The sequence below is a fragment of the Nerophis ophidion genome, linkage group LG07 (genome assembly GCF_033978795.1).
Source record: "Nerophis ophidion isolate RoL-2023_Sa linkage group LG07, RoL_Noph_v1.0, whole genome shotgun sequence".
Classification (NCBI taxonomy): domain Eukaryota; kingdom Metazoa; phylum Chordata; class Actinopteri; order Syngnathiformes; family Syngnathidae; genus Nerophis; species Nerophis ophidion.
The window spans coordinates 4,223,351-4,243,952 of NC_084617.1; the positions used below are offsets into that span (position 1 = coordinate 4,223,351).

The window sequence follows — 20,602 nt, forward strand, 5'->3', positions numbered from 1 at the left end:
TTTTATTTAGTCTACTTTATACCTGCTTTATCCTTTCCATCCTTCGTAACTGAGCTACTGTGTGGAAAAATTTCCCTTTATGGATCATTAAAGTTTGTCTAAAGTCTAATTAATACACCGTGTTCTTATTTTCCCTATTTATATTTTTGCAAACTCTTTTAGGGTATTATTGCGGCGGGAAAATATCGTTAACACTCCAAATATTTTTGAGGACATTTATCGTCTCACAAACAAAAAAAAGGAAGGACTTTTATTTTGACAATTTACCAACAATAATATCTATGTCCGTTTCCGGGTGCTTGGCCGAGTTCAACTTCCGGTAGAAGCTAATAAGGAGGGGGTGTCGCTACTCGCTTTATTCATATTTACCGGGATTATACAGGAGCCAAAATGAGTATTTGACGTTAAAATGTAATATATGTTTGAATTTATGATATTGAGTCAATTTGCTAGGTATTTTGTGCTTTAAAGGTGTATTAACGCTTTAGTGAATAGAGTGTGACGTCCCCCTTAAATTTGTGTAATGGTACAGTCCGGAACGCCCACTTTTCCCCGCGAAAGACGGCCCGGGCGCGCCAATTGCTTATAGCATCCATCGGACTCTTGCTAGTTCGCGCCGTCCTTCTTCTTCCCGTCGCTTTTTACACTTTCACAGCTCACTTTTTAAACTAGTTCGGCCTACGTTTTAAGCTTTTTTTTAATTTTAAATAGATAAGTCACAGCATGCCAGCCAGGACTTCCTTGTCGTTGCCAGAGGACGTCAGGAAAAGGTAAGCGTCCCCGCCAATAGCTGCAGCTAACCCCGCGGCGCGGCCTGTCAGCGCGCGGGAGGGATTTGGCGCCACGGTGGTAAACAAAAGATGGAGGCCATGATTTTCACGTCTTTGCCTTTTTTTTTTGTTTTTTTATCGTTTAAAGGCTGCAAGTGCTGGACGATGGCAGCTCTTCAGACGAGGTAAGTGTCGGTGCGACTTTGTGCACAAAATAATCTAAATGTTAACATCCAAAACCCAAACTATTTTTGTAAATCTCATTGGCAATAATATTCTATCGCTTGTTTGTTTATTTATCGCCTTCATTTGATCAATAGTGCACCCTGGACAAGTCGCCACCTCATCACAGGACTTAAAAAAAAAAGAGCCTAATATTTGGAATTAATTGCAATGTTTCCTATCGTCTGAATGTCATCTGGAACATTAGTGGCCGTGCCAACAACTTGAGGATTGCGGGTTCGATTACCGCTTCCGCTGTCCTAGTCCCTGCCGTGGTGTCCTCGGGCAAGACACTTAACCCACCTGCTCCCAGTGCCGCCCACACTGCCTTAAGTGAAGTGAATTATATTTATATAGCGCTTTTTCTCTAAAGTGTCTTGCCCAAGGACACAACGGCAGGGACTAGCTTGGCAGAAGCGGGAATCGAACCTGCAACCCTCAAGTTGCTGGCCAGGTCACTCTACCAAACCGAGCTAAACCGCCCCAACTAAGTGTAACTTAGATATTGGGTTTCACTATGTAAAAGTGCTTTGAGTCACTAGAGAAAAGTGCTATATAAATATAATTCCCTTCATTTTACTTTTAAGTGAAGTGAAGGGAATTATATTTATGTAGCGCTTTTCTCTAGTGACTCAAAAGCGCTTTACATAGTGAAACCCAATATCTAAGTTACATTCAAACATGTGTGGGTGGCACTGGGAGCAGGTGGGTAAAGTGTCTTGCCCAAGGACACAATGGCAGTGACTAGGACAGCGGAAGCGGGAATTGAACCTGCAACCCTCAAGTTGCTGGCCAGGTCACTCTACCAAACCGAGCTATGCCGCCCCAACTAAGTGTAACTTAGATATTGGGTTTCACTATGTAAAAGTGCTTTGAGTCACTAGAGAAAAGTGCTATATGAATATGATTCCCTTCATTTTACTTTTAAGTGAAGTGAATTATATTTATATAGTGCTTTTTCTCTACTGACTCAAAAGTGAAACCCAATATCTAAGTTACATTCAAACCAGTGTGGGTGGCACTGGGAGCAGGTGGGTAAAGTGTCTTGCCCAAGGACACAACGGCAGTGACTAGCTTGGCAGAAGCGGGAATCGAACCTGCAACCCTCAAGTTGCTGGCACGGCCACTCTACCAAACCGAGCTAAACCGCCCCAACTAAGAGTAACTTAGATATTGGGTTTCACTATGTAAAAGTGCTTTGAGTCACTAGAGAAAAGTGCTATATAAATATAATTCCCTTCATTTTACTTTTAAGTGAAGTGAATTATATTTATGTAGCGCTTTTCTCTATTGACTCCAAAGCGCTTTAAATAGTGAAACCCAATATCTAAGTTACATTTAAAGCAGTGTGGGTGGCACTGGGAGCAGGTGGGTAAAGTGTCTTGCCCAAGGACACAACGGCAGTGACTAGGATGGTGTAAGCAGGGATCGAACCTGCAACCCTCAAGTTGCTGGCCAGGTCACTCTACCAACCGAGCTAACCCGCCCCAACTAAGTGTAACTTAGATATTGGGTTTCACTATGTAAAAGTGCTTTGAGTCACTAGAGAAAAGTGCTATATAAATATAATTCCCTTCATTTTACTTTTAAGTGAAGTGACTTATATTTATATAGCGTTTTTTCTCTAATGACTCAAAAGTGAAACCCAATATCTAAGTTACATTCAAACCAGTGTGGGTGGCACTGGGAGCAGGTGGGTAAAGTGTCTTGCCCAAGGACACAACGGCAGTGACTAGGATGGTGTAAGCGGGAATCGAACCTGCAACCCTCAAGTTGCTGGCCAGGTCACTCTTCCAAACCGAGCTAAACCGCCCCAACTAAGTGTAACTTAGATATTGGGTTTCACTATGTAAAAGTGCTTTGAGTCACTAGAGAAAAGTGCTATATAAATATAATTCCCTTCATTTTACTTTTAAGTGAAGTGAATTATATTTATATAGCGCTTTTTCTCTAATGACTCAAAAGTGAAACCCAATATCTAAGTTACATTCAAACCAGTGTGGGTGGCACTGGGAGCAGGTGGGTAAAGTGTCTTGCCCAAGGACACGACGGCAGTGACTAGGTTGGCAGAAGCGGGAATCGAACCTGCAACCCTCAAGTTGCTGGCACGGTCACTCTACCAAACCGCGCTAAACCGCCCCAACTAAGTGCAACTTAGATATTGGGTTTCACTATGTAAAAGTGCTTTGAGTCACTAGAGAAAAGTGCTATATAAATATAATTCCCTTCATTTTACTTTTAAGTGAAGTGAATTATATTTATGTAGCGCTTTTCTCTAGTGACTCAAAAGCGCTTTACATAGTGAAACCCAATATCTAAGTTACATTTAAACCAGTGTGGGTGGCACTGGGAGCAGGTGAGTAAAGTGTCTTGCCCAAGGACACAACGGCAGTGACTAGCTTGGCAGAAGTGGGAATCGAACCTGCAACCCTCAAGTTGCTGGCAAGGTCACTCTTCCAAACCGAGCTAAGCCGCCCCAACTAAGTGTAACTTAGATATTGGGTTTCACTATGTAAAAGTGCTTTGAGTCACTAGAGAAAAGTGCTATATAAATATAATTCCCTTCACTTCACTTTTAAAGGCCTACTGAAATGAGATGTTCTTATTTAAACGGGGATAGCAGGTCCATTCTATGTGTCATACTTGATCATTTTGCGATATTGCCATGTTTTTGCTGAAAGGATTTAGTAGAGAACATCCACGATAAAGTTTGCAACTTTTGGTCGCTAATAAAAAGCCTGTAGCAGACGATGTGCGCGTGATGTCACGGGTTGTGGAGTTCCTCACATCGGATTGTTTATAATCATAGCCACCAGCAGGAAGTGCAATTCGGACCGAGAAAGCGACGATTTCCCCATTAATTTGAGCGAGGATGAAAGATTCGTGGATGAGGAAAGTTAGAGTGAAGCACTATAAAAAAAGAAAATGCCACAGCAGTGTTGAGCGTTTCAGATGTTATTAGACACATGTACTAGGATAATTCTGGAAAATCCCTTATCTGCTTATTGTGTTACTAGTGTTTTAGTGAGATTATCAAGTCATACCTGAAAGTCGGGGGGCTGCGGTGAACGCCAGTGTCTCTGAGAGAGGCCAATGCAGGAGCCAAGACCACAGCTGCCTTTTTGACAGCTACAGGAGAAGGTCGCATAATCCACTCAAGTCTCCGGTAAGAGCCGACTTAATATCACAATTTTCCCATTCAAAAACTTGCTGGTTGACGTGGAGAAACATGTTGGCTTGACCACTCTGTGTTAAAGCTTCATATCAAACAAACAAACACTGGCTGTGTTTCGGTTGCTAAAGGCAGCTGCAATCCACCGCTTTCCACCAACAGCATTCTTCTTTGACGTCTCCATTATTAATTGAAAAAATTGCAAAAGATTCAGCAACACTGATGTCCAAATTACTGTGTAATTATGCGATGAAAAGAGACGACCTTTAGCCCTAAGTGGTGCTGGGCTAATAAGTCCGCTACAACCCGAGACGTCACAAACACGCGTCATCCGCGGGAAATTTAAAACTGCAATTTAGTAAACTAAACCGGCCGTATTGGCATGTGTTGCAATGTTAATATTTCATCATTGATATATAAACTATCAATCAATCAATGTTTATTTATATAGCCCTAAATCACAAGTGCCTCAAAGGGCTGCACAAACCACAACGACATCCTCGGTAGGGCCCACATAAGGGCAAGGAAAAACTCACCCCTGTGGGACGTTGACCATGATGACTATGAGAAACCTTGGAGAGGACCACATATACCCCCCACCCACTAGAGGACCGAAAGCAATGGATGTCAAGCGGATCTAACATGATATTGTGAGAGTCCAGTCCATAGTGGATCTAACGTAACCAAGAGAATCAAGTCCGAAGTGGATCCAACATAGCAGCGAGAGACTGCGTGGTCGGTAGTAGTGGGTTTATTTGGTTTTGAAGGGGTAACTGCCAACTTCCTGTTGATTTTTGCTGAAGGATGACAATTAATGAAATGTAGGCCTAAGTGAGACCCACATAGAGGTTTTTGTTTCATGTCTCTATGATATTCCTACCGGAAGTTACAAGCAATTTTGTCTGTGTTTTCTTCCCAAGAGCAGTTTTATCAGTGTTTTATTCCTAGGGGGCGGTATAGCGCAATTTTGAGTTTTAGAATGTTTGTTTTTATTATATTGCAATTTTCACCAGTCCTGATCCGTGTGTCGAGTTTGGTGAGTTTTGAAGCATTTTAAGCTTGTCAAATTACAGCTCAAAGAGGCAAAAATGACATTTTTTAGGAAACTTTTGTTTTGAAGGTTTTTGCCAACTTCCTGTTGATTTTTGCTGAAGGATGTCAGTGTATGAAATGTAGGTCTAAGTCAGACCTACATAGAGGTTTTTGTTTCATGTCTCTACGACATTCTTAACGGAAGTTACAAGCAATTTTGTCGGTTTTCTTCCCAAGAGCAGTTTTGTCAGTGTTTTATTCCTAGGGGGCGCTAGAGTGCAATTTTTTATTTTTTTTTTATTTTTATTTTTATTAGATGGCAAATTTTCACCAGTCCTGATGTGTGTTAAATTTGGTGAGTTTTGAAGCATTTTGAGGGGGTCAAATTACAGCTCAAAGAGGCAAAAATTACAATATTTAGGAAACTTTTGTTTTCAAGGGGTTTTTGCCAACTTCCTGTTGATTTTTGCGGAAGGATGTCAGTGTATGAAATCTAGGTCTAAGTCAGACCTACATAGAGATTTTGTTACATGTCTCTACGACATTCCTAACGGAAGTTACAAGCAATTTTGTCTGTGTTTTCTCCAAAGAACAGTTTTGTCAGTGTTTTATTCCTAGGGGGCGCTAGAGTGCAATTTTGAGTTTTGGGGTTTGTTTGTTTTTATTAGATCGCAATTTTCATCAGTCCTGATATGTGTGTCGAGTTTGAGTTTTGAAGCATTTTAAGGTTGTCAAATTACAGCTCAAATAGGCAAAAATGACATTTTTTAGGAAACTTTTGTTTTGAAGGGGTTTTTGCCAACTTCTTGTCGATTTTTGCTGAAGCAGGTCAGTGTATGAAATCTAGGTCTAAGTGAGACCTACATAGAGCTTTTCGTTTCATGTCTCTACGACATTCCTAACGGGAGTTACAAGCAGTTTTTTCCTAGGGGGCGCTAAAGCGCAATTTTGAGTTTTGGTTTTAAGATTAGATAGCAAATTTTCGCCAGTCCTGATGTGTGTGTCGAGTTTGGTGAGTTTTGAAGCATGTTAAGGGGGTCAAATTACAGCTGAAAGAGGCAAAAATGACATTTTTTACGAAACTTTTGTTTTGAAAGGGTTTTTGCCAACTTCTTGTTAATTTTTGCTGAAGGAGGTCAGTGTATGAAATCTAGGTCTAAGTCAGACCTGCATAGAGGATTTTGTTTCATGTCTCTACGACATTCCTAACGGAAGTTACAAGCAGTTTTGTCTGTTTTTTCCTAGGGGGCGCTAGAGCGCAATTCTTTTTTCTTTTTTTTTTGATTAGATAGCAAATTTTCACCAGTCCTAATGTGTGTGTTAAATTTGGTGATTTTTGAAGCATGTTGATGTTGTCAAATTGCAGCTCAAATAGGCAAAAATTACATTTTTTAGGAAACTTTTGTTTTGAAGGGGTTTTTGCCAACTTCTTGTTGATTTTTGCTGAAGGAGGTCAGCGTATGAAATCTAGGTCTAAGTAAGACCTGCATAGAGGTTTTTGTTTCATGTCTCTATGACATTCCTAACGGAAGTTACAAGCAGTTTTGTCTGTTTTTTCCTAGGGGGCGCTAGAGCGCAATTTTGAGTTTTGGTTTTTTTGATTAGATAGCAAATTTTCACCATTCCTGATGTGTGTGTTTAAACTTGGTGAGTTTTGAAGCATGTTAAGGGGGTCAAATTACAGCTCAAATAGGCAAAAATGACATTTTTTAGGAAACTTTTGTTTTGAAGGGGTTTTTGCCAACTTCCTGTTGATTTTTGCTGAAGGCCAATGTATGAAATCTAGGTCTAAGTCAGACCTACATAGAGGTTTTTGTTTCATGTCTCTACGACATTCCTAACGGAAGTTACAAGCAGTTTTGTCTGTTTTTTCCTAGGGGGCGCTAGAGGGCAATTTTGAGTTTTGATTTTTTGATTAGATCGCAATTTTCGCCAGTCCTGATTGTGTTAAATTTGGTGAGTTTGAAGCATTTTAAGGGGGTCAAATTACAGCTCAGAGGCCAGAATGACATTTTTTAGGAAACTTTTGTTTTGAAGGGGTTTTTGCCAACTTCCTGTTGATTTTTGCTGAAGGATGTCAGTGTATGAAATCTAGGTCTAAGTCAGACCTCCATAGAGGATTTTGTTTCATGTCTCTACGACATTCCTAATGGAAGTTACAAGCAATTTTGTCTTTTTTCCTAGGGGGCGCTAGAGAGCAATTTTTTTTTTTTTTTTTTTATTAGATAGAAAATTTTCTCCAGTCATGATGTGTGTGTTAAATTTGGTGAGTTTTGAAGCATGTTAAGGGGGTCAAATTACAGCTCAAAGAGGCGGCGGTATAGTAATAATAAAACCTTAGAAATACAATAGGGTTCTCTGTCCCAAAGTGACATTCGGTCCCTAATTACACAAGTTTTAAACTAGTTTGACTCATCAGTGCCTCCGCTGTCCGTCCAGGTGTACTGCACTATTCTGCATCAAGACGCAAATTGATCAACTCCAACTTCCGCACACAGGATCACGTGAAGGAGAAGCTGAAGCTGGTGCAAGACTTCCTGCACGCCGACGCTCAGGACGCGCTCGCCGGCCTGGAGGACAAGATGAAGAACTCTGAAATTTCAAAGGTAGGTTTTGCTTCGTGGAACTTCCGGCAAGCGGGACGCGAGGTTCAAACGCTGGCCCGTCTCCTCCAGGACGACTACGTCTCGAAGGTGAAAGCCCTGCTGGGAAAAGAGCTCCGCTTGGAAAACGGCGAGCCCAAAGGAAAAAGCAACGGCCACGCCAACGGTTCCCACAAAGAGGAGGACGAAGGCGACGCCGGCATGGAGGCGGAGGAGGACGTCAAGTCGCCCGGCGCTCGAGGGAAAGGCGGCCGGAGGAGCAGAGCTGACAACAAAAGTAGGCCCTTTGATCCTCTTTGATGCGCACGCTTGGACGGGATTATGATCTTGGATCTTTCCAGAGTCTCCGGCCAGCTCCAGGGTGACGAGAAGTGGCGGCAACCAACCCACCATCATCTCCATGTTCTCCAAAGTGTGCGTTTCCGTCCTCTCTTGCTTTTTATTTATATTTAATGGGTACTAATACCTTTTGCTATTTATGCCGATTGCGGCATAAATGCTATTCAAAGATCCTCTATATCAGGTGTGTCATTTTAGCTCAGGGGCCGCATGGAGGAAAATCTACAAACCCCGTTTCCATATGAGTTGGGAAATTGTGTTAGAAGTAAATATAAACGCAATACAATGATTTGTAACCCATATTCAAAGGCAACATTTTTGCAAATAATAATTAACTTAGAATTTCATGGCTGCAACACGTGCCAAAGTAGTTGGGAAAGGGCATGTTCACCACTGTGTTACATCACCTTTTCTTTTAACAGCACTCAATAAACGTTTGAGAACTGAGGAAACTAATTGATGAAGCTTTGAAAGTGGAATTCTTTCCCATTCTTGTTTTATGTAGAGCTTCAGTCGTTCAACAGTCCGGGGTCTCCGCTGTCGTATTTTACGCTTCATAATGCGCCACACATTTTTGATGGGAGACAGGTCTGGACTGCAGGCGGGCCAGGAAAGTACCTGCACTTTTTTTTTGTTTTACGAAGCCACGCTGTTGTAACACGTGCTGAATGTGGCTTGGCATTGTCTTGCTGAAATAAGCAGGGGCGTCCATGACAAAGACGGCGCTTAGATGGCAGCATATGTTGTTCCAAAACCTGTATGTACCTTTCAGCATTAATGGTGCCTTCACAGATGTGTAAGTTACCCATGCCTTGGGCACTAATGCACCCCCATGTTTTTTTAACTTTGCTTCGATAACAGTCTGGATGGTTCGCTTCCCCTTTGGTCCGTATTAAAAAAATTACTTTATTTGAAAAACATTTCTAAATATTTTTCAAGCCTATTTATGCAATATAAAAAAATTGTGAAAATTATTCGGCCTTCGGCCAAACGTTTAAATTTTCTTCGGCTTCGGCCACAAATTTTCATTTCGGTGCATCCCTAGTAATTATTGACTAAGTACATCATATCAAAAGATGATTCTTAGTTTTTATTCTAATTAGGGTCCAATGAGCCCAAATAGCAAAGAGAAATAAAAGCATGTAAACAAACTTAAGCGGTTTTAAGGCAACACTTGCCTTGACCTTAAGTTAAAATTCAAGGCCTGATTGCAGTGTTATGGTTTCACTTGTGAAAGTTTGAAACCCTCTTTTTTTTCCCCCCCCCAATATTTGTTGTTTCAGGCAGAAGCGCAAGTCAGAAGACCTGAATGGCGTGGAAGAAGCCGCCAACGGACAAAGTGAAGTAAAAGCAGATGAAGTGGCTGAGGTGAGTCATCTTCCTCCTGCAGGCTGCAGACCGCTGGCGTCTCCCTTGGCAGAATTCCCATGTTCTTGTTTTTGTCCGATGTAGTCTCGGGAGGAGAAGCGTCTCAAAGTGGAGTCCGATGAGCAGTAAGTTCTTCTTGTCGGCGCCTCATGGAGTTGTTTGTAATGCACTCAATTTGGACAGGTCTTCTCCTGAAGAAACCAAGACTGAGAGCAAGACTGTTGCTGCTGCAAAGGTAACAACAATAAAATTAATTATCTGGGGATTTTTATAAAAAAAAAAAATGTTTTTCTTTTTTTAGACTCCGCCTCCAAAATGCCCAGATTGCAGGCAATATTTGGACGACTCAGACCTAAAGTTCTTTCAAGGGGATCCCGATAACGCGGTGAGACTATTCAGTGTGGGCGTTAACGCACTTTTTGTGTCTTTTTACGCATTGAAATCAGGACGTGCAATTCCAGAATTTAAGTTTTGAGAGTCTACACGTATCTCTTATGTGTGACTGCCATCTACTGGTCACACTTATTACACCATGTACCAAATAAAATAGCTTCGAGGTTGGTCAGCAGAACCAGAATTATTTCGCACATTAGTAGCACTATATATAATTATATAAAGCGCACTGTCGAGTTTTGAGAGACTACACGTATCTCTTATGTGTGACTGCCATCTACTGGTCACACTTATTACACCATGTACCAAATAAAACAGCTTCGAGGTCGGTAAGCACAACCAGAATTATTCCGCACATTTGGAGCACTATATATAATTACCGGTATATAAGGCGCACTGTCAAGTTTTGAGTCTACTTGTATCTCTTATGTGTGACTGCCATCTACTGGTCACACTTATTACACCATGTTCCCTAATGAAATAGCTTTGAGGCTGGTCAGCACAACCAGAATTATTCTGTACATTAGGAGCGCCATATATAATTATATAAGGCGCACTGCTGAGTTTTGAGAGTCTACACATATCTCTTATGTGTGACTGCCATCTACTGGTCACACTTATTACACCATGTACCAAATAAAATAGCTTCGAGGTTGGTCAGCAGAACCAGAATTATTCCATACATTTGAGGCACCATATATAATTATATAAGGCGCACTGTTGGGTTCTGAGAGTCTACACGTATCTCTTGTGTGACTGCCATCTACTGGTCACACTTATCATTACACCATGTACCAAATAAAATAGCCTTGAGGCTGGTAAGCACAACCAGAATTATTCGGTACATTAGGAGCACTATATATAATATAAGGCGCACTGTTGAGTTTTGAGAGTCTACACGTATCTCTTATGTGTGACTGCCATCTACTGGTCACACTTATCAATACACCATGTACCAAATAAAATAGCTGGTAAGCACAACCAGAATTATTCGGTACATTAGTAGCATTATATATAATTATATAAGGCGCAAAGTCAAGTTTTGAGTCCACACATATCTCTTATGTGTGACTGCCATCTACTGTTGACATTTATCATTACACCATGTACCAAATAAAATAGCTTCGAGGTCGGTAAGCACAACCAGAATTATTCCGTACATTAGAGGCACCATATATAATTATATAAGGCGCACTGTTGGGTTCTGAGAGTCTACACGTATCTCTTGTGTGACTGCCATCTACTGGTCACACTTATCATTACACCATGTACCAAATAAAATAGCCTTGAGGCTGGTAAGCACAACCAGAATTATTCGGTACATTAGGAGCACTATATATAATATAAGGCGCACTGTTGAGTTTTGAGAGTCTACACGTACCGCTTATGTGTGACTGGCATCTACTGGTCACACTTATCATTACACCATGTACCAAATAAAATAGTGTCGATGTCGGTCAGCACAACCAGAATTATTCCGCACATTTGGAGCACTATATACAATTACCGGTATATAAGGCGTACTGTCAAGTTTTGAGTCTACTTGTATCTCTTATGTGTGACTGCCATCTACTGTTCACACTTATTACACCATGTACCAAATAAAATAGCTTTGAGGTTGGTCAGCACAACCAGAATTATTCCGTACATTAGAAGCACTATATATAATTATATAAGGCGCACTGTCAAGTTTTAAGTCTACACTTATCGCTTATGTGTCACTGCCATCTACTGTTCACACTTATCATTACACCATGTACCAAATAAAATAGCTGGTAAGCACAACCAGAATTATTCGGTACATTAGTAGCATTATATATAATTATATATGGCGCAAAGTCAAGTTTTGAGTTCACACATATCTCTTATGTGTGACTGCCATCTACTGTTGACATTTATCATTACACCATGTACCAAATAAAATAGCTTCGAGGTTGGTAAGCACAACCAGAATTATTTCGTACATTAGAGGCACCATATATAATTATATAAGGCGCACTGTTGGGTTCTGAGAGTCTACACGTATCTCTTGTGTGACTGCCATCTACCGGTCACACTTATCATTACACCATTTACCAAATAAAATCGCCTTGAGGCTGGTAAGCACAACCAGAATTATTCCGTACATTAGAAGCACTATATATAATTATATAAGGCACACTGTCAAGTTTTGAGAAAATGAAAGGATTTTAAGTGCGCCTTATAACCCGAAGAATACGGTATACTTTTCTATGTCCATTTCTGCTTGCTATACGCTGCAACTTGGAACGGAACATTAGCCAGAACGCCCCAGCTGGCACGGACAGAGGGGTTCACACGGGACCCGCGCATTTAAAACTAATGGTGCAGTTAAAGGTAATGTCCATAAACTTATTACCTTGCTGACTTTCACGTAAAACCTGACCTCTCCACAGCTGGATGAGCCGGAGATGTTGACGGACGAGCGACTCTCTCTTTTCGACGCCAACGAGGACGGCTTCGAGAGCTACGAGGATCTCCCACAGCACAGGATCACCAACTTTAGGTGAGGGGAATCAACGTTGGCTTCCTCTGAACAAAAGTGTGACACTTTTATTTTTACATGTATTTTCCCTCTCTCCTATTAGTGTGTACGACAAGCGCGGCCATCTTTGTCCGTTTGACGCCGGCCTGATTGAGAAGAACGTGGAGCTCTACTTCAGCTGTGCTGTCAAACCCATCTATGACGACAACCCCTGCATGGATGGTAAGTTTAACGCTTGTCAACTCCAGCTGCTTGGGTGGGATTCCGATATCCTACAACGTTAGAGTTAAAGTACCAATGATTGTCTCACACGCTAGTTGTGGCAAAAGTATTCTCTTCATTTGACCCATCACCCTTGATCATCCACTGGGGGGTGAACGGAGCAGTGAGCAACAGCGGTGGCCACGCCCGGGAATAATTTTTGGGGATTTAACCCCCCAATTCCAACCCTTGATGCTGAGTGGTAATGGGTCACATTTTTATAGTCTTTGGTATGACTCGGCCGGGGTTTGAACTCTGACGGAGATAGATACCTACATATATCCATATTTAAGTTATTTCTTTCTATAGTCATATTTGAAATAGCTAGTGTTTTCCATTTGTACTTTTTCTATTTTATAATCTCATTTCCATGGTACGCTGCAAGTTAACCTTGGCTTTAGGAATGTGAGGAGTAGCAATACTCCCTTCTTATCTCATCTTGTTCTCAGTTAAGGAGAGCAATAGACATGTGTATTCGTTCTGAAGGGAGAGGGCTATTGGCATATTGAAAAAGACAACGCTTCCGGAAGGTTTTCAGATCAACTAGGCGATGCAAATTGAATGTGTTGTTTTTAGGTTGGTCTCTCCAAAGCTTTGGAATAAATTTGCAAAATACTTCTGTTCTGGGTGATCATTTAAACTCAGTTTGTGTCATCGAAAGAATTTGGGATTGACCAGTAACTTAAGTTCCCCTGGAGGAACATCTGGTCCAAACGGAACAACTCACATTTACAGCCTTTGTAATTTAGTTTTACATAAAAAGAAGGAAATCATGTTTTTAAGCTTTTTTGTAAAATAAAGGGGATTTTTTAAATTTTATTTTTTTTATTTGAAAAATTAAATTGCTGAAGGAACTGTTTTTTTTAACAAATAGGTTCTGTTTGTTACATTAATAATGGGGCGGCACAGCTCAGTTGGTAGACTGGCCGTGCCTGCAACTTGAAGGTTCCAGGTTCGATCCCCCCCTTCTGCCACCCAAGTTACTGCCGTTGTGTCCTTGGGCAAGACACTTTACCCACCTGCTCCCAGTGCCACCCACACTGGTTTAAATGTAACTTAGATATTGGGTTTCACTATGTAAAGCGCATTGGGTCACTGGAGAGAAGCGCTATATAAATATAATTCACTTCACTAATAGAAGAAAAACTATTTTGCAGTAACATTTTGTACAAACCCCGTTTCCATATGAGTTGGGAAATTGTGTTAGATGTAAATATAAACAGAATACAATGATTTGCAAATCCTTTTCAAGCCATATTCAGTTGAATATGCTACAAAGACAACATATTTGATGTTCAAACTCATAAACATTTTTTTGGTGCAAATAATCATTAACTTTAGAATTTGATGCTAGCAACACATGACAAAGAAGTTGGGAAAGGTGGCAATAAATACTGATAAAGTTTAGGAATGCTCATCAAACACTTATTTGGAACATCCCACATGGTGTGCAGGCTATTTGGGAACAGGTGGGTGCCATGATTGGGTATAAAAACAGCTTCCCAAAAAATGCTCAGTCTTTCTTAAGAAAGGATGGGGCGAGGTACACCCCTTTGTCCACAACTGTGTGAGCAAATAGTCAAACAGTTTAAGAACGTTTCTCAAAGTGCAATTGCAAAAAATTTAGGGATTTCAACATCTACGCTCCATAATATCATCAAAAGGTTCAGAGAATCTGGAGAAATCACTCCACGTAAGCGGCATGGCCGGAAACCAACATTGAATGACCGTGACCTTCCATCCCTCAGACGGCACTGTATCAAAAACCGACATCAATCTCTAAAGGATATCACCACATGGGCTCAGGAACACTTCAGAAAATTACTGTCACTAAATACAGTTTGTCACTACATCTGTAAGTGCAAGTTAAAGCTCTACTATGCAAAGCGAAAGCCATTTATCAACAACATCCAGAAACGCCGCCGGCTTCTCTGGGCCCGAGATCATCTAAGATGGACTGATGCAAAGTGGAAAAGTGTTCTATGGTCTGACGAGTCCACATTTCAAATAGTTTTTGGAAATATTCGACATTGTGTCATCCGGACCAAAGGGGAAGCGAACCACTCAGACTGTTATCGACGCAAAGTTGAAAAGCCAGCATGTGTGATGGTATGGGGGTGCATTAGTGGCCAAGGCATGGGTAACTTACACATCTGTGAAGGCACCATTAATGCTGAAAGGTACATACAGGTTTTGGAACAACATATGCTGCCATCCAAGCGCTGTCTTTTTCATGGACGCCCCTGCTTATTTCAGCTTATTTCAGCAAGACAATGCCAAGTTACGACAGCGTGGTTTTGTAGTAAAAGAGTGCGGGTACTTTCCTGGCCCGCCTGCAGTCCAGACCTGTCTCCCATGGAAAATGTGTAGCGCATTATGAAGTGTAAAATAGGACAGCAGAGACCCCGGACTGTTGAACGACTGAAGCTCTACATAAAACAAGAATGGGAAAGAATTCCACTTTCAAAGCTTCAACAATTAATTTCCTCAGTTCCCAAACGTTTATTGAGTGTTGTTAAAAGAAAAGGTGATGTAACACAGTGGTGAACATGCCCTTTCCCAACTATTTAAAGTATGAATTATTAATTAAATATTTTCATAGTAAGAGCATTAGAAACTGTTTACTGCAGGGATGTCAAAGTGAACTTGACTCTGGATTTCATCATTATATAAATTGTTTTAAGTAGATTTTACAGTAGAAACTTTACATTTACAAACCGCATTCCCATATGAGTTGGGAAATTGTGTTAGATGTAAATATAAACAGAATACAATGATTTGCAAATCCTTTTCAACCCATATTCAGTTGAATATGCTACAAAGACAACATATTTGATGTTCAAACGCAAAAACTTAATTTTTTTTTGCAAATAATAATTAGAATTTCATGGCTGCAACACGTGCCAAAGTAGTTGGGAAAGGGCATGTTCACCACTGTGTTACATCACCTTTTCTTTTAAAAATACTCAAACGTTTGGGAACTGAGGAAACTAATTGTTGAAGCTTTGAAAGTGGAATTCTTTCCCATTCTTGTTTTATGTAGAGCTTCAGTCCTTCAACAGTCCGGGGTCTACGCTGTCGTATTTTACGCTTCATAATGCGCCACACATTTTCCATGGGAGACAGGTCTGGGCTGCAGGCGGGCCAGGAAAGTCCCCACACTTGTGTTTTTAACGAAACCACGCTGTTGTAACACATGCTTAATGTGGCTTGGCATTGTCTTGCTGAAATAAGCAGGGGCGTCCATGAAAAAGACGGTGCTTAGATGGCAGCAGATGTTCCAAAACCTGTATGTACCTTTCAGCATTAATGGTGCCTTCACAGATGTGTAAGTTACCAATGCTTTGGTACCATACCATCACACATGCTGGCTTTTCAACTTTGCGTCGATAACAGTCTGGATGCTTCGCTTCCTGTGGTCCGGATGACACAATGTCGAATATTTCCAAAAACAATTTGAAATGTGAACTCTTCACACCACAGAACACTTTTCCACTTTGCGTCAGTCCATCTTAAAGGCTCTCGGGCCCAGAGAAGCCGGCGGCGTTTCTGGATGTTGTTGATAAATGGCTTTCGCTCTGCATAGTAAGGCTTTAACTTGCACTTACAGCAAGCCCGGGATTTAATTAATTTTAATTTTCTTTCACACGAGCAATCAAAACCTGTTAATAAATCCATAAAACACAACAAAGTATATATTTTTTTGTCTTCAAGGTGGCGTTCCCGCAAAGAAACTCGGCCCCATCAACGCCTGGTGGATCACTGGATTTGACGGCGGAGAAAAAGCTCTAATCGGTTTCACGACAGGTATTGCCACGGTTTCTTTTTCTTCTCGTTCCAAATAATTGCTCACTCTGCAGTTTTCCCTGGTTTATTTTTTTTTTTTTGTGTGTTATGTTCAGCGTTTGCCGAGTACATCCTGATGCATCCCAGCGAGGAGTATTCGCCCATCTTTGCTTTGATGCAGGAGAAGATCTACATGAGCAAAATCGTGGTGGAGTTCCTTCAGAAGAACCCTGATGTTTCTTACGAGGACCTTCTCAACAAAATTGAGGTGAGGACAAAGTAGTCTTCAAAATACCTTCCGACTTGCTTTGCACAGTTAAAAATATATATTTTTTAATCTTTCAGACCACAGTGCCCCCTTGTGGGCTCAACTTCAACTGCTTCACCGAGGACACGCTGCTACGCCACGCCCAGTTCGTGGTGGAGCAGGTGGAGAGCTACGACGAGGCGGGCGACTCGGACGAGCAGCCCATCATTGTCACGCCGTGCATGCGCGACCTCATCAAGCTGGCGGGCGTCACCTTGGGCAAGAGGTACGGCGCCTCCTTCCCATGGTTGATTGTCAACTACTGTAAATGCTCTAATTATAGCTGGGATCTTTTATTTCCTTACAATAATAATCACCATGTCTGCAGTTATATTGATTCAGCGTAAGGCTGGGCGATATGGACGAAAAAGTTTATCCATGGAGGTTGCCCTCCTAATCAGAGGTGGGTAGAGTAGCCAGAAATTGTACTCAAGTAAGAGTAAATAAATGATAAATGGGTTGTGCTTGTATAGCGCTTTTCTACCTTCAAGGCACTCAAAGCGCTTTGACACTACTTCCACATTTACCCATTCACACACACATTCACACACTGATGGAGGGAGCTGCCATGCAAGGCGCCAACCAGCACCCATCAGGAGCAAGGGTGAAGTGTCTTGCTCAGGACACAACGGACGTGACGAGGTTGGTACTAGGTGGGATTTGAACCAGGGAACCTCAGGTTGCGCACGGCCACTCTCCCACTGCGCCACGCCGTCCCTAGAGTACTGTTACTTTAGAGCAGGGGTGCCCATTACGTCGATCGCGAGCTACCAGTCGACCGCGGGGGGTGTGTCAGTCGATCTCCAGCCAGGCTTTTAAAAAAAATAGACCTAAAAATGAGTGATCATCAATCTTCACCAAGACGTCACTTAAATGACATTCACGGTACCGGAGGGTCTTGTGAGATGACGCTGGCTGCTGCAAGATCATTATTATGAAAATATGACCGAGAGGAAGGCGAGAAACACTTTTTATTTCAACAGACTCTCGCGCCGTACCTTCCGTCAAAACTCTAAAGGCCGACTGCACATTTCCTATCTTCACAATAAAAGCCCTGCTTCATGCTGCCTGCGCTAACTAAATACAGAGTCTGGGAAAACTGGCGTGCACAAGCGATCCCTCAGAAAGCTGGCGTGCACATCACTTGTGCACGCCAGCTTTCCGAGACTCTTATTTTGTTAGCGCAGGCAGCATGAAGCAGGGCTTTTATTGTGAAGATAGGAAATGTGCAGTCGGCCTTTAGAGTTTTGACGGAAGGGACGACGCGAATGTCTGTTGAAATAAAAAGTGTTTCTCGCCTTCCTCTCTGTCATTTTTTCATAATAATGAACTGGCAGCAGCCAGCGTCATCTCACAAGACCCTCGGGTGCCGTGAATGTCAATCAAGCAAGCTACGGAATTTGCCGCCAATGTTTTTCTTGTAAAGTGTATGGAAGCTGGATGAATTAGATGCCAAAAAGCAACCACTTTCATGTGGTATTGTACAGAAAGGACCACTTTTTTTCTCCTCCATTTGAAAATGTGGGCGTTATCATCATTACTGTCTGATTCCAATCAATGCAAGTCATCAGAATCAGGTAATACACCAACTTATATTCTTGTCTTTGTGAAAGAAAGACATCTATATGTGTTACACATGCTTGTATTATCATTAAACACATTTAACTTGTTTACAAAAATGTCTCTCTCATAAATAAATAAATATAAATGATATATATAAATGAGGTAGATCCCCTCGAGTTGGTCAATTGAAAAGTAGCTCGCCTGCAGAAAAAGTGTGGGCACCCCTGCTTTAGAGATTTATTACTCAAGTAAAAGTAAGGAGTAGTCACCCAAATATTTACTTGAGTAAAAGCAAAAAGTATGTTGTGAAAAAACTACTCAAGTACTGAGTAACTGATGAGTAACCTGATTACGGCAACAAGTAATGCACAAAAACATAAAAATAGCAATGAGCAAATTCAGAGCCAGGAAATATCTCTTAAGCAACTAAAACAATAACATATATTAAATAATAGTACATTAAAATAAAATAAAATAAATGGCACATTGAGCCACAATAACTTAACAGCACCATAGCCTCAGTAGGCATTCATTGCTTTGATTGATTGATTGATTGATTGATTGATTAAAACTTGTATTAGTAGATTGCACAGTACAGTACATATTCCGTACAATTGACCACTAAATGGTAACACCCCAATAAGTTTTTAAACGTTTATCAATTACTTAATAAATGACCAAGTCCAGGTGATCTACCTCATGTATACATACACACACAAATCATATATATATATATATATATATATATATATATATATATACATACAGTATATCATTCATATGTATTTATTTTGCCGTTTTTGTTGACACGTTGAAGGTGTTTTAATGAATATACATGCATGTTTAACATATAGATTCCTATCTTTCACGAAGACAAGAATATAAGTTGGTGTATTACCTGATTCTGATGACTTGCATTGATTGGAATCGGACGTCCACGTTTTCAAATGGAGGAGAAAAAAAAGTTCCTCCTTCCTGTCTAATACCACATGAAAGTCGTTGTTTTTTTGGCATCTTATTTGTCCAGCTTCCATATTTGTTTTTATACACTTTACAAGAAATACATCGGCGGCAAACTCCGTAGTTTGCTAGCTTGTTTGCGCTGGCTTTCGGAGACTCTTATTTTGTTAGCGCAGGCGCGATAGAGCGGCGCTTTTATTGTGAAGACAGGAACTGTGCGATCAGTCTTTAGGCTTTTGACGGGAAGTACGGTTGAAATAAAAAGTGTCTTTTTTCCTTTACACTTTTGTTTGATTGATTGAAACTTTTATTATTAGATTGCACAGTACAGTACATATTCTGTACAATTGACCACTAAATGGTAACACTCGAATACGTTTTTGAACTTGTTTAAGTCGGGTCATGTGACCACCTGGCTCTGTTTGATTGGTCCAACGTCACCTGTGACTGCATTTGATTGGTGAAACGCAGGCATGCGTAGATTCTACTTTGAAGCTCTGTCATAAACCAAAACAAACATTAATAGATCGATTAAAAAAAAGTAGCGAGCTGAATGTAGATAAATGGAACGGAGTAAAAGTAGCGTTTCTTCTCTATAAATATACTCAAGTAAAAGTATGTTGCATAAAAACTACTCGTAGAAGTACAATTTATCCCAAAAGTTACTCAAGTAAATGTAACGGAGTAAATGGAGCGCGTTACTACCCACCTCTGCTCCTAATGGTTCTTCTGACCACAGAGATGCTCTCATGGGCCCGGTAGTCTGGGTAACAAGTCTTTTATTTTCATATAGCGGTAAGGTTTTGCTTTCTAGCAAAATGTCTCTCAGTCCCATGCGTCCGCTCACCAGCTAACCACGTCTCTCCCTCCGGCTGCTGCTAATAAGGGCGACCGGTGATTAGATAACAAATCCCAGCTGGGTAATCCACTCACCTGCCGCTGACATTTTTTTTACCGTTAACTTAAATGATAAATGGGTTGTACTTGTATAGCGCTTTTCTACCTTCAAGGTACTCAAAGCGCTTTGACACTACTTCCACATTCACCCATTCACACACACATTCACACACTGATGGAGGGAGCTGCCATGCAAGGCACTAACCAGCACCCATCAGGAGCAAGGGTGAAGTGTCTTACTCAGGACACAACGGATGTGATGAGGTTGATACTAGGTGGGGATTAAACCAGGGACCCTCGGGTTGCGCACGGCCAATCTCCCACTGCGCTACGCACAATAACACAATTAACACAATAATCTCGAGACGAACTTCAGATCTTAATTGGAGCATTTACAATATTTTGTACAAATGGTACACTTTCAGT

General features: G+C 41.1%; 1 protein-coding gene across 2 annotated transcripts in view; it reads left to right on the forward strand.

Annotated features, from left to right (window-relative positions):
* The first annotated feature begins 571 nt into the window (after positions 1-571).
* Positions 572-20,602, forward strand: part of dnmt1 (DNA (cytosine-5-)-methyltransferase 1) — a 69,276-nt gene continuing 49,245 nt past the window's right edge. For both annotated transcript variants that reach the window (XM_061905209.1, XM_061905211.1), the window contains exons 1-14: positions 572-770; positions 919-955; positions 7,695-7,802; positions 7,872-8,076; positions 8,141-8,213; positions 9,422-9,508; positions 9,590-9,631; positions 9,690-9,741; positions 9,808-9,891; positions 12,314-12,423; positions 12,506-12,624; positions 16,378-16,470; positions 16,566-16,717; positions 16,795-16,982. In XM_061905209.1, the coding sequence (XP_061761193.1) occupies positions 724-770; positions 919-955; positions 7,695-7,802; positions 7,872-8,076; positions 8,141-8,213; positions 9,422-9,508; positions 9,590-9,631; positions 9,690-9,741; positions 9,808-9,891; positions 12,314-12,423; positions 12,506-12,624; positions 16,378-16,470; positions 16,566-16,717; positions 16,795-16,982 (1,397 nt within the window). In that variant the 5' untranslated portion in view covers positions 572-723. The remainder of the gene's footprint in view (positions 771-918; positions 956-7,694; positions 7,803-7,871; positions 8,077-8,140; positions 8,214-9,421; positions 9,509-9,589; positions 9,632-9,689; positions 9,742-9,807; positions 9,892-12,313; positions 12,424-12,505; positions 12,625-16,377; positions 16,471-16,565; positions 16,718-16,794; positions 16,983-20,602) is intronic.